This window comes from Eublepharis macularius, chromosome 7 (assembly GCF_028583425.1).
Source record: "Eublepharis macularius isolate TG4126 chromosome 7, MPM_Emac_v1.0, whole genome shotgun sequence".
Classification (NCBI taxonomy): domain Eukaryota; kingdom Metazoa; phylum Chordata; class Lepidosauria; order Squamata; family Eublepharidae; genus Eublepharis; species Eublepharis macularius.
In genome coordinates this window covers 35,111,634-35,126,074 of record NC_072796.1, presented here as the reverse complement: position 1 = coordinate 35,126,074, position 14,441 = coordinate 35,111,634, and the positions used below count along the sequence as shown (strand labels likewise).

The window sequence follows — 14,441 nt, the reverse complement described above, 5'->3', positions numbered from 1 at the left end:
TTCATTTGGTTCATGAAAACGTCACATTCAGGTCAGCAAATCGTCACTTCCGGGTCAGCAGAAGGTCACTTCCATGCCAGCAGAAGGCCACTTCCAGGTCAGCAGAAGGTCAGCAGGAAGTCCACCTCCTGTTGCCTAGGAAACTGAGTGATCAGTGCCAGGCTGCCTGCAGTGACGAACCAAAAAACGAACCAAACAAACCAGCCTAAAGTTCATGGGATTTGTCAGGAATAGGCTCTGATGAACCACCGGTTCGCAAACCGCGAACCAGCCTGGTTCGTCACAAACTTTGGTTCGTATTTCAGTTCATGCCCATCTCTACCCACTACCAACAGTCCATTCAAAATCATTGGACACCAAGTCCCTCTGTTTTTCTTAGATTCACTAGCTCTGTTTGCCTTCGGTAAGAGCTTAACTTTGTTCAGGGCAGAGATAAATGGGCAGTGGGAGCAGTAATACAAGGTTGTCTCATTTAGTTCATTAGCTTACTGTGGCTGCAATATCTACCCCTAGATTCTAGAGAGAGGGTTTCCTGCTCTGCTAGCCTAAACACAGTACCACCCTAGTCACTCTTTTGGCAAAGACCCAATGCATCTATCTGCCCTGCAAGTTTAAACACTGCCATCTGCACCCCCAGAAAAGGCCATAAGTTTTCTACAGCAGTTCCACAGATAAAAACAATACACTTCGGAAGAGTTCACTAGCATTTATTAAGAATGCTATACGTTATATAGTTCTAACCAGAATCAGAACAAAGGCGTTTGATTACTGTTTCATACAATTATCCCAAAAAAGGAAAATAATCATTAACTTTTATTATTTATTTAAAACATTTATGAACTGCCTCTTCAGAGATGTGCATGAAGCAGCTCACAGCATAAAAGATAAAATCATAAAATGGAAAATGATTAAAATCCAGTCCATAAAATCCAGAAGCATAAAAGCACGTGACCCACCTGCCCTCACTCCTCTATATCCAGGAGATTATGCCATGGTATTCTCAATGAGTGAGATTATATGAGTGACGTCTCAAAGGAATGGCAAAGAGGGTACTGAAAACAAAGGAGTTTCCATCAAGGAAGGAACATTGCTTGAGCACTCTTCTTTTGCCAAAGGTGTTTCTGGCAAAAATCAGCGATGGAATGGGACAGGACAGAGTGGGGCAACTGCACCCACAAAAATGCATTCTGATGTTCCATCTGGCCCCTTAAATTTGAACTGAACTCTTATCTCCTTGCACTGACAGTAGGCAGATCACTGTGCAGGAGAATCAGAGCCAAGCTACAAGTGACACCTGACACAGGTTGGACACTTGTCAGCTTCCCTCAAGTTTTGATGGGAAATGTAGGCATCCTGGTCTCGCAGCTGTAATGGAGAGCCAAGCTGTAAAACCAGGACACCTACATTTCCCTTCAAAACTTGAGGGAAGCTGACAAGTGTCCAACCTGTGTCAGGTGTCACTTGTAGCTTGGCTCTCAGGCAAAGTCTGTACATTAGGAGGAGGAGGAGGATGTGTTTTAACAGCAACAGCAACAATGCTTATATACTGCTCTTCTAGATAGATTAATGCCCCCATCAGAGCAATGAACAAAGTCAGTGTTATAATCATGCCCACAATACAGCCGAGGTATTAAGACTGAGAGGATTGGCTTATTGCATTTTCAGACAAATGTCTCTCATGCCCACCACAATAATGTTAACTGTGCAGCAAGCAACTACCAGTGCAAGGATTATCTCAAATGTGATTCACTCCCAGATGAATGTAGTTAAGAGGAGTTTGCGCACCTGAGTGAAAATAGGGCTAAAAGCCGTGTTTGCTCCACGAAAAAGAAATAGGGGGGAAGAACTAGGCATAGTAAAGATGAATCAACATAACTGGTAGATTTCCCTCTGTCTCTCTTAGCACTGAAGTACTAAATAGAAGGATTTCCCCCCAAAATGGCATGTTACTTAAGGTGATATATATCTACCAAAGAAGAGAATGCTATTTGCTGCTGAATTGTTTCTAATTAAAAAGAAGAATGGGCGATCAGCCTTAAACACCACAGGAAAGTGTACACTCATTGGAGCAATTCCTATCCCGGTGGCACCTGCTGCTTCTGTGCCCTCTTCATTGACTTCTACATAGACCTTGTGAGTGACTTTGGACACAAATAGTCCTGTCTTCTCGGAGATCCCTGTAAAATCAGCTTTTCCTCTCGCAAAAGTATCTGTCATCCCCATGGACTGCAAAGTCGTCTTCAGTTCATATCTTTGTTCAAGTTTAAACCTGGGTAGATACACATCCACTTTCAATGGGCACGTGTTTGAAAAAGTGGTCCACTCTTCTATTTTCTTATAGGTAAGGGAACTTCCTAGCTTGAATGAAGGAAATCACAGATATATCAATATTATTATCAACCTTTTGGCTGGTTGCATTTATATCCTGCCACATACCTCACTATGCCTTTAGGTCAAACTTCACCAGGATCGAAACTATTGGTCAAAATTTAAAAGGGAAAATGGAGGGAATCAATGTAAAGAGAACCTCTTTTAATAACTATTTCCAGATTGGTCCAACTTTATTACAAGATCTGTGGGAGTCAATCTCTGTGGCCAAATATAATGCTGGGCCTCATATCATAAATAATAGGGTTTCCCCAAGAATGCAGAAACTGTCAATTCATATTCAAGATAGGTGGGTATGCCGCTTTGATATCTTGCTTATCATCATGTGAACTTGCCCTATACTTAATCAGACAATTGGTCTACCTAGAACAGTATTACTGAATGCAGATCGCATCAACTCTCCAAGATCTCAGGTAGAGGACTTTCCCAGCCCTACTTCCTGGGATCCCTTTAACTAGCTATGCCAAGGGTTTACACAATAACCCCTGGACCATCTGAATGCAGAACCTGTGATTTACCATTAAAATATGGTCCTTCCCATTAACAACCCCAGACATTTAAAAAACAATAATTACCTCTTCTAGACAAGCATCCTGATCCTCAGGGAGCATGATAATCATGCTTAGCTCTCCACCCTCATAAGGAAGCTCAAGCACTTGAAGCCGAGGCTCTTGAATTCTGGCCAATTTAAACTTTCCATTCTGAAACATCATTGGCACGTTTTTGCACTCTTTCTGTAACAAAGCAAAGTGGACTAATATCTGTTACCCAGTTTTATGTCAGAAATTCACACAGTGGGAATTAAATGACACAGAACACAGGGCCTCTATCCTCATGAGCAACTTGTGGGTTGTTTTAGTGACATACTATGCAGCGAAAATGGTCTTATCGGATATATGCCACCCCCAACTTTCCATATAGTAGAGAGGACGCAGTAGGGTTGGTTCCACTATGGGCCAACAGCCTTCTAGTAAGTCCACATATGTGGACCAAATTTCAGCATGGTGAGAATATAAGCAACCACCACCTAGTTATGCCAGAAGACACTCACAAGCAATGGAGACTTAATGATCCTGGGGCCCTGGGCAAAAGTACAGAATCACTGCCACCATCCTGGGGCTCTCTCATGTCCCACTGGAGCCACTCCAGGCTCAAGGAAGGCATGGCCCTCACCCTGTCTAAGGTGCAGCTCAGAGTGTGTGGGTGTGCACAGTCACAACATAGTCAGTCAGCTGCTGCCCACGTCCTAAGGGGGTAGAAAGGTTTGGCCACCCAGCTCTCCCACTGCCCCCTCTGGTTGGGGAGAGATGGGCAGTGGGCACACCTGGGGACCCAGCCAGCCTGGGGTCCAGGACAACCACCTTGGTTGCCCCATGGCCAAGAGTAATTCTGCTCACAATAGTGTAATGGGAGGAGTGGATATGGTGACTCTGACTTTAAAGAGAGGGTGAGAGGAGAAAAGAATTCTGCAGCAAGGCACAAGATATGGGCAGTGGATACACTTGTGTACACTGAATGGAGTGAAAAAAGCATAAGGATATATATATCCTTAAATATATTTTAATATACATATTTTAAAATTCTATAGTCCCAGCACAGATACAGTTGCATGAGGAAGGTTTTGTGTGTGACTAATAGTGCAAGATGTTTTCGTGGGATACACATTTCCATCTCTATAATAGTGTAAATGAGAATGCACCTTAGCAGTCATGTGTGGTGTTTAACGGTGATGCGCAGCCAGCTGTGCATTCTAATGCAAATGCTGAGCGGCGTCCCTCTCTGATAGACATGTGCCAAAGCTGGTGGAGACATGTGCAGATTGCATTACTTGCTATGGGATCAGATTGATGTCATACCGTCTGTTTGCTTAGACTTTCAACAACAGTATGATTAACAAGAGACCAGAGGAGAGCTGGCCAGGTAAGGAACAATAATGAGAACAGTGCGGTTGCACTGATTTCCCATGAAAGGCTTCTTTTCTGCCTAAATTGTGAGACATGCCATACCTTATTCAGCCAAAAAGGCAATTCTTTGGTGTATTCTTTCTTAAATCTGGACAACCACTTTCCTTTGAAATAGATGGCATTCACCAACACCAAAACAGTTGATGGATCAAGAGCACCACAGGGGAAAAGGTCCTGGATTTTGCCTTTGTTGTGAAAAGAAATCAAAAGAAGTAACCAGCCTCTGAAGCGATGGCTTTCTGTGAATAATCATTTCTGTAATTTGACCCTAGAAATGTTCTGAAGGATTAAATGACAATAACGGCAGCCACTATTGCTACTACTAAGGAACAAACCTGATAAATTCTATCGTCCTTCAGCTAAATTTAAATTTAAGAGCAGGAAATATACTTCTGACAGTTTTTAACAAGGGATGGGAAAATCCAGTATATTGCAAATTTATGTCAATAAATGCATCACTTCCAATTGTTTGCACTTTAGGCCATTTGATGTTTCCTTATAATAGGCTCGGGCCTTCCAGACTGATCTGTGTGAGATAATACCCTCCCTGTACAGCAACAAGTCTTTTTGAAAATATGATATCAATATATCTAATTCTCACCACGGATGAATCTGTGGATACTTAAATCTGGAGACTTGAGCCATGAACAGTCAAGACAGATCTTTCTACAAACCTGAAAAAAATCCAGGTTTGTAGAAAAATCTGAAATCTAAATACATTACATTGGGGGGAGGGTTTTTAAAAAACCAAAACAGAAGTCATATCAATACTTCTGAGAAACAGATGACCCCTGCAGTGGACATGATGGGGTTGTTAGGTAACCACAATCCTTTGGTTTCTGTTGGTAAAAGGCAAGGAAAGGGGCAGGGACCATTCCAAGGCTGTTCTGGCCTTTGAGGGAGACTCATGGGGCCAAGCTTTGCCACAACCAACCATGCAGCTTCCACACCCAGCTGCTTGCTACCATTCAACAGCAGCCACCACACAAAAATCAGTGTAGTGTTCTGGTAAGAGTTTCTGAGTAAGATCTGGGAGACACAAGTTCGGATCCACACTCTGCCATGTAATCTCACTAGGTGACTTTGGGCCAGTCACACATACTCAGCTTAACCTGCCTCACAGGATTGCTGTGAAGAAAAAAATGGAAGAGTATGGTGTATGCGGCTTTGGGCCTACATGGTGGATAAAGGCAGGGTATAAAAATAATATAGATGAAGATTGAGGGCAGATAACATGTAGGTTGGAAGGTTGCGTGGGTGGGAAAGAGAGAATGAAGTAGGGAAAGGTGAGTATATGAGGGCTGGCAGGAAAAGGGAAAGAGAAAATACTGTGGAAAGGGGGATACAGGGGAAGTTAAGATACTCCTTGCATGTCTTTGCAGGTTGCTCACTGCAGCTGGGCTTGGCCCAGCAACCACCACTGTACAACTTGGCCAGATTTTTTCCAGAAAGAGGCTGTCAGGGTAGGGAGGTGGGAAAACTGAAAATGGGAGAAGGGTATAAATGTAGGTTGACTGGGAAGGAGAGAGGAAGAGAGGAAAAGTGGAGAGGCTGTAGAAGCTTTCAGGGAAGGGAAAGAAGAAATAGTGAGGGAGGGGAAAATGAGATGCCCCCACAAGTCCACATGGGCACGAACTGCATTATGAACTTCAAAAACCCACAAAATTGGCAATCGTGAGATCGCGATCTGGCAGTTCGTGATTGTCCACGGCAAACGAACCAGCGTTCGGAAGAAGCCTGGTTCTGTGCGTTTGGCCACGGTTCAGGAAGCTGGACAGTCAGGCACCGTCAATCAATTCCCCTGGAAACGGAGCTGGGGGAATGCCTGAACTCTGTCTGCGCTCCTTCTGTCGCCCTGGAAACCCGAATCGAAGCCCAGCTTACCTTGATCGGCACCTCTTCCTTCCAACCATGGAGCTGCAAAGGGGTTACAAGATGGGAGAAGACACCCAGGGGAGGGAGGGGGGAGGGGTGTTCTGTAGCCATGGGCACTCCAATCTCATCCCTGCAAACCCTGATAGGCAGCTCTAACGGCCAAACACAGACCTCCTCCATTGCTCTATGGGACCTCAGCTTATAAAAAACACTGCACTCCTAGGCTGGCTTTCACTTTCAGCAAACAGTGGAGTGTGAGAGCTGTTGCTTGCTACTTGCTAGCCTTTGGGGAGAGACAGAGAGAGTATAATTGAGCTTGGATTTTTGTGGGAGTTTCCTGAGGGCCTCGGATTGGAGAGGGTATAACTCCAAGATCCCTATTGCAATCTTGACCAAACTTGGTTGCTGGCTGGAGGAGAGCCTGCTACACACTCCCTGTGAATATGGGCTCTCTAAGTGCAACGGGGCCATTCTGAGCACCATGAACCGCGAACCGGTTCAGCAACAGGAAATGTCTGTTGCGGTTCACGACTTCAGGATCATCATCGGCACCGAACCATGAACTGCGGATTCATTAAATTTTTTTGGTTCGTGCCCATGTCTACGCACAAGTCCTTACAGTTGCTCCCCCGTAATATAATAGTATGGGATGAGAAAGGAAATGTACTAAATAATAAATAAACTATATATGTGAGGGTGTGATGCAGCATTGTAGATACACACCAATATCAATATCTATCAGTGTTCGCAATTTCCCAAACACAAATTCAGTTTTTAAACATGCACAAAATGCATGCATACTTACCATTTGTTTGCCTTTCAACCCATGAATTAATAGTTTCTCTGGCTTTTTCAATTCCATTCAAAAAGTCAACGCTTTCCAGCTCAGAATGGTATAATTGCTTAGTGCTGCATAAGTATTGCTGGAGAACATGAGTGCATATATTACTAAGCAGGTAGCATTGAGAGGTTCTGACTTAATGAAGGAGCTAGAAGGGAGATACTCCTGTCACTGTTACTTAGCTGCAAACATGCTGTGGGGTAGAGAGGCTTCAGGCTTCTCTCCCGCGGCATTTTTGCCAATGGAAACTGTGCCAGGAGGCCTGTTTGCCCCTTCTTCTTCCACTATGTGTCCATCCCAGGGTACATGAAGCCAGAGGGAGGGGAAAACAGGGCCTTCCAGTGCTGATTCTGGTGGCAATAATGCTGCAGAAGGGAAGCCCAAAGCTCCTTCCTCTCCTGTGTCCTGTTTGCAGTAAAATGGCAAAACAGAGAAATTTTCAAAGCAGAATCATTGTTTGAATGTATAACCATGAGTCAGGTCTGGAACCCATTCCTATCATGTACTTTGGCCCACACGCTGACCTGGTTGGCCCAGGCTAGCCCAATCTCATCAGATCTTGGAAGCTAAGCAGGATTGGCCCTGATGAGTGCTTGGATGGAAGACCACCAAGGAAGTCTGGGGTTGCTGCACAGAGGCAGGGAGTGGCAAACCACCCCTAAGCATTTCTTGTCTTGAAAACCCTATGGGATCTCTAGAAGTCTGCTACGACATGATGGCACGTCATACACTCATTTTAGACCACAGTTCCACACAACCGCAGTACTTGTATTGACCATAGTTACATGTTGAGTCTTTATCAAGATGGGATTTGAGTCCGGAGTTGCCCTGGCTCAGGTGATGTGCTGTAGAATCTGACCCCAAAGTCCAGTTTACCATCTAGACAGCAAATGGAATTTAGTAAAAGAAGTCCTTTTTCAACTCACCTGAATGAATTCAAAACCCACTGCTCCATACAGTCGGTTGGCAATGCTTAATACATAGTTATTACTGCATTTGTTGATTTGTAATAATAAGGCTTGGAACTGGGCATGAACATTTCCACGTTCATCACACTGCAATTTTGTAGCCGTCTGGGAACAAAGAAAGAATATATTAACAAGGCTGGCTTAATGGTGGTGACTTGCTGTTTTACAGAGATCTATGTTCTTCACACAAGTGTATGCACAAGAATCTCCAAAGTAGCAGAGGAAAAGTATAACAACAGATATGCCTGGATTTGCTGGAATAGATACTACATCTAAAGACAAAGCTCCCCAGAGACTTAACGTGATTTAACAGGGATTCCTTCTCCCCAGGAAACCCTGGGAATTGTAGATTTGTGGCAACAGGTAGGAATCTAACAGAATTCTCAGGGCCAAGCTACACATGACGAATGACACTTGAACAGCAAGTGTATTTCTCCCTGTTCACTTGCCCTCCACTCAATCCACTTGCCGTTCAAGTGTCATTCGTCATGTGTAGCTTTGCCCTCAGTATCTTCGCCAAAATACAATGTCCAGGATTCTTTGGGGAAGCTATAGTTACAGTGCAATTCTAAGCAGAACTATACCTTCCTAAGCTCATTGACTCCAGCCTCCCCAGCACCACGTGTGTACTGCAGATAACAAATGTACTTAGTTCTGATCCCAATGCTGATTTAGTCTTCAGTTTTATCTCCCCCCTTCCCAATATTGTGCCTCAATATGTATGCCTAAATTGACCTTTAGAATGCTCCTCTGTTGTTCAGTGAGCAATGAACTGTCACCTTGAGCCACAAGGAAAGGAAGGCTAGCCATATTTTAATAAATAAATAAATCTACTGTTTGGAAATCCCTGAAGTTAGCAAGACAGTCATACTTCCTTGTGCATTATGAAAAACTTCCTTGTTGAAGAAGACCTTTCAATGAATAATTCAGGCTGGAGAGTGCATTCTCACAGTGTGACTGACTGTTCATGTATCTTTATCAAGTGAATATTTTGTCTTCTTAATGAATTCCAAATCCTTTCATGTCTAATCTTGTCAGCATCACGGTGGAGGTGGGAGTTCTTCTGGAATTACAATTGATCTCTAGATTACACAGTTCCCCTGGAGGAAATAGGGTGGATTTTATGGCATTTTGCTCTCAGTGAGCTCCCACTTTCCCCAAACTCCACCCTCTTCAGGTCCTGACCCCAAATCTCCAGGAATTTCCCTTGCTGGAGTTAGCAACCCTACACATGTCTCAGCTTGGACTGTCTAATTTACTAAACATTTATCTTTCCAGTAGAAATGGCGTAGACTAAACAAAATCCAATATGACAAAATAATTTCTCTTTCTAGCTGGGTGATTTGCTAATCATTCCCTTCTGTTTGCAATGCATTAACTCTAGTGCATATTTGGATCTGTTGCATGCTCCGTGCTGGGTAACAACTTAAACATTACTTGAAAACAGTAATTATTAAATATTATTTTCTCTGCTGTTTTAGCCCTCTCTGAAAGCCTGCCAAACATTGATTTGCCAGCAGTTGGGAAAATTTCTTTGGTGAGTTTCCATGGATCTTGGATCTTTAATGACATGTGTACACCCCTAAAATTAAGATGTAAACATTTCCCTTTTCCCCCATAATGGAAAAGTGTCCCTCCAAATGCAGAATTTAACCGTTGTTGTTTCCCCCCTCACATTAACAGGTACTGTTACCAGCGGTTTCATTTTCTGGTCTGCAAGAGGTCCAGTTTCATAGGAGTCTCCAGATCCTGATGTTCTGATCTCGTTGAAGTGAAGTACCTGCAACAGCAACACCACGTGACTGGCAATGGCAAGTATGAGAACAGATTGGGTATTGGGCTTATTTTGTGGCTTTTGGTCCTAGGATAATCCACAGTATGCCAAACATTTTGTGTGAAGCAAGCAAGCCTGTTTTCTGATGTAAGCCCATCTGGCACCTTTGCGCCACACAAACCACAGCGCCAAAGGGTTATCATCACAAATCCTGTGAAGGTGTATTCCATAGCTGCCCACTTACAAGCTTTCTCTGTAGCTACTCCAGCCTTATGGCACAGCCTTCCAGAAGAACTTAGGAAGGTCCCATCTCTTTTGCAGTCCCTTAATGACTGTCCAAAAGAATTTTAATGAGAGCCTTTGGATGCTCTCAATGGTTTTTGCAGTCTGGTTCTTATGCGTTGGGATCTTGTCGACAAGGTTTTTGCAGTTCTAAACAGTGTGATGATTTAAACTTCCTGTGGTTCTCCACCTTGGATCAAAGTTGCCTGGGAGAACAGTGAGCATATAGATATTTAAAAAATTTTTTTTAAAAAAATCAATGTGAATAAAATTAACCTATTGGATGCTGCTCTCTCTCTCTCCCCCCCCCTCCCATCTCTGGGAGTATAAAACACCAATCTCTTGAGGGATTTATTAAGGGCAGGGGAAAGAAGTGTTTGAGCTCCATCAGCACTACTGAGTTTCATGAGTCATGGAAACTGTAACAGCCCTGGAAGATTTAAAAGACAAGACAAAACTATAGATCCAGGCAGCTTCTTCATGTAACAGGATTTTGCCCCAGTACTGTGGTTCTGCTTGGACAGCATCCAATGTGGATTCCAGGTTAAGTCAGCTGTGGGTGCTGAATGACTTTGAGGGATAGTCCCCACAGTATAAATGCAATCATTTTAACTTCTGTGACATGAAGCAAGCAGGACTTCAGAGCCCAGAGACATCCAGCATTCTCTCCAGGCACAGAATTTTCTCCGCTTAAGCAATCTTTCTTAAACTGGTCTATAGGTGCGGCTGCAAGTAAGGACCACTCCCCCCTCCCACTGTCATGTTACATGCAAATCAATGGAACAAATCAGTGTTTTTAAAAGAATGCATTAAAATGTTCCTGCTTACCTATGGATTTACAATATATGTATGCATTTAGAAAAGGATCTGGTCTTGTTCCCCTAAGCTCCGTAATCTTTTTTCAAGCCTGCTTCAGAGCACCATAGGACACCTACCTTTTCCATCTGAGCTGCAGTGTCCCCTCTCGCACCAAGCATGACCATGGCCAGAGCTGCTGAGAGACCCACAGGGGCGAAGAAAACATTTCTACCAGCATTTTGCTTGCTAAGTTCCTTGAAAAGATCCAAGCAAAATTCAGTGTTGGCAGCGCTGAGAGAGCTCATCTTGAAGATGACAGCAACTAGGACACCTGTAAACAGGTGAAGAGTTCACAAAAGGTGGAACAGAAAGACTTCAGGACTCTTTCCTGTTACATTGAGCATGTCACAGCATGAAGTACCTAATTTGAAAGCCGGTGTGCATATTGTTTCACATTAACCCATGAGGCATATTTCCTGAGTGGCAAACAGCAGATGCTGAGGTGTGGCTTATATTCCTTGGAACAATTTAGCATGACAGCATAATGACACGGTTTTGTATAATGTCTCTCTTACTCGGCTTAAGCCACTATATCCTTGTTTTCTCTCTATTATTCAAGCAAGGCTTCTTTTGCGGTGGTACTCACCTGTACTGATCTCGAGAGAGCACCTTTTGGGGGGCTCTCCCAAGTCCTGAGGGAGGAATTGGTGGAAATTAGTGCAACCATATCTATGAGTACCAGCAGTTTTTTTAAACAAAAAAAATCTCTGCATTCAGGTATTTAACATAGTAATAATTATAATTTGACCCTATTGTTTCTCAGGGCCAAGCTACAAGTGAAAAATGACACTTGAACAGCAAGTGAAGAGACCGAGGGCCAAGCTACACATGACGAATGACACTTGAATGGCAAGTGTATTTCTCCCTGTTCACTTGCCCTCCACTCAATCCACTTGCCGTTCAAGTGTCATTCGTCACTTGTAGCTTGGCCCTCACACATATTCCTCCCTGTTCACTTGCACTCCACTAGTGCTCCACTCAATCATGTAATGATCGAGTGGAGTGCACGTGGAGCGCAAGTGAACAGGGAGGAATGCGTGTGAGTCTCTTGCCATTCAAGTGTCATTCATCACTTGTAGCTTGGCCCTCAGTGAAGGCCACAGAATATTTACAATCATTAACCAACATCAATTGGTTATTATTATATTTAACACATTTTGATATGTGCCAGTAGAGGAAATGCAAGAATAACAGCAAGCATGTAGTCACAGTGAAATATACATAGAATCTGGTATGACAGTGTTTTCATGATAAAATCTGTGTAACAACATACATGGATCCATTACAGTGTTTGGCGCCAGCATTACCTTTGAGCAAGCAAAAGGCATTTATAATTATGTCATTACAATATGAGAACAGGCTTGAGAACTGGTCATTTTGGAGTTTGAAAAATATTTTATGCAAGGTCACACAAAGATAATATTTGGTTAAGTTGTTGGGATGCAGATCAGCACTCTGCTGGTTCGAATCCCACTACTACCATGAGTTCTGTAGGTAGCCTTGGGTAAGCCACTCCTCTCAGACCCAGCTTCCCAGCTGTATTGATGGGACAATAATACATTGACTTTGTACTCAATAACATTATGGTCACTGTTCCCCAGTGGTGCAATCACATTTACATCTCTCACCAGGTCTTCAGCATTACTGAGGACCAAATCCAGGATCACCTCTCCCCTAGTAGGTTCTGTAACCATCTGTTCCATAGCACAGTCATTGAGACAGTCTAGAAACTCACTTTCTCTCCCCCAATTCGAACACCCATTGGCCCAGTCAATGTGTGGGTAGTTAAAATCACCCATTACAACACAGATTTTTTGTTTAGCAGTCATCTTTAATCCTGTCATCATTTTATAATCCTCCTCTATTTTCTGATCTGGAGGGCGATAACAAACTCCCACAGTTAAGTTTCCATTTGGGCCCGTAATTTCAACCCATAGCATTTCCAGAAGCGAATCTAATTCAGTTACCTTCTCAATCTTACTGGAATGTATACCTTCTCTGACATATAGAGCCACCCCACCACCAACCCTTCCCTCCCTATCCTTCCGATATAATTTATATCCAGGAATCACCGTGTCCCACTGATTTTCCTCATCCCACCAAGTTTCTGATATGCCCACAATGTCTATGGATTCCCCCAACACTAAACATTCCAGCTCCCCAATTTTACCTCGGACACTTCTAGCATTTGTATATAAACACCTGTAACTTCCCCAGCACACTTTGCCTCGAGACGTAGTTAGGTCATCTGCACTGTTTGTCTCCATCTCAGTTGACAACTCTAATCTATCTCCCTGTAGAAGTGTTATACCTAGCCCTTCATCTCTCTGAGATGAACCATCCTGAACCAGAGACACTTTATCTCTTGTCGGCTTTCCCCTAGCATTTAGTTTAAAAACTGCTCTGCCACCTTTTTGATTTTAAGTGCCAGCAGCCGGGTTCCTTCTCGGGACAAGTGGAGACCGTCTCTCTTGTACAGCTCCCGCTTGTCCCAAAAAGAATCCCAGTGCCTAACAAACTTGAACCCTTCCTCCCTACACCATCGTCTCATCCACGCATTGAGACTCCTGATCTGCGTTTGTCTCTCTGGCCCTGCGCGTGGAACAGGTAATAAGACCAACACAGCCATGTTTAAATAAGACCAACACAGCCATGTTTAAATAAGACCAACACAGCCATGTTTAAATAAGACCAACACAGCCATGTTTAATAAGACCAACACAGCCATGTTTAAATAAGACCAACACAGCCATGTTTAAATAAGACCAACACAGCCATGTTTAACTTCAATAAGACCAACACAGCCATGTTTAACTTCAATAAGACCAACACAGCCATGTTTAACTTCAAAAGGGGTAACTTTTCTGAGATGAGGGGGTACGTGAAGAAGAAACTGAAAGGGAAAGTAAAAAAGGTCAAAACACTTGGGGAATCTTGGAGACTATTTAAAACTACAATCCTGGAAGCTCAAATTAAATATATACCGCTGGTTAGGAAAGGCACAAATAGGTTTAGGAAAAGGCCAGCATGGTTAACAAGCAATGTAATAGAAGCTGTAAAAGGTAAAAAGGATTCTTTTAGGCAGTGGAAAACTAGTCGGAGTGAGGTTGATAAAAAGGAGCATAAGCTGTGGCAAAAAAAGTGCAAGTCTGTGATCAGACAGGCAAAAAGGGAATATGAGGAGCATATTGCAAAGAACATAAAGAAAAACAATAAACAATTCTTTAAATATATTAGAAGTAGGAAACCAGCTAGGGAGGCAGTGGGGCCCTTGGATGACCAAGGCGTAAAAGGATTACTAAAGGGTGATAGGGAAATGGCCGAGAAGCTGAATGCGTTCTTTGCTTCTGTCTTCACTGTGGAAGATAAGAAGTGCATGCCCACTCCGGAAGCACTGACTTTGGGAGGGGTTTTGAAAGACCTGAGTCACATTGAGGTGACGAGAGAGGAGGTTATGCGACTGCTAGATAATTTAAAAACTGATAAATCAC

The 14,441-nt window shown here is 43.3% G+C and overlaps 1 protein-coding gene across 3 annotated transcripts; it reads right to left on the bottom strand.

The window, feature by feature from the left end:
• Window positions 1-1,349: 1,349 nt before the first annotated feature.
• LOC129333132 (leukocyte elastase inhibitor-like) lies at window positions 1,350-11,226 on the bottom strand. 3 transcript variants are annotated; one of them, XM_054984564.1, is made up of 7 exons: window positions 11,028-11,226; window positions 9,730-9,816; window positions 7,995-8,141; window positions 7,033-7,150; window positions 4,395-4,537; window positions 2,964-3,122; window positions 1,350-2,358 (listed from the first exon to the last, which is right to left on the bottom strand). In XM_054984564.1, exons 1-7 carry the CDS (start codon window positions 11,193-11,195, stop codon window positions 1,951-1,953), a joined length of 1,230 nt encoding a protein of 409 aa, XP_054840539.1. In that variant the 5' UTR covers window positions 11,196-11,226; the 3' UTR covers window positions 1,350-1,950. The 3 variants fall into 3 exon arrangements, with proteins under 3 accessions (XP_054840539.1, XP_054840540.1, XP_054840541.1); XM_054984565.1 differs by lacking the exon at window positions 11,028-11,226 and adding an exon at window positions 10,055-10,115; XM_054984566.1 differs by having other exon boundaries at window positions 2,235-2,354.
• Between the last annotated feature and the right edge of the window lie 3,215 nt (window positions 11,227-14,441).

Bases quoted from the DNA above. Each gene is read 5' to 3' on its own strand.
- LOC129333132 (XM_054984564.1), bottom strand. From the start codon at position 11,195: ATGAGCTCTCTCAGCGCTGCCAACACTGAATTTTGCTTGGATCTTTTC. The intron at 7,151-7,994 runs GTGAGTTGAAAA...CATGTTCTCCAG, and splicing joins TGGGTTTTGAATTCATTCAG to CAATACTTATGCAGCACTAA. The intron at 4,538-7,032 runs GTAAGTATGCAT...TTCACAACAAAG, and splicing joins GGTTGAAAGGCAAACAAATG to GCAAAATCCAGGACCTTTTC.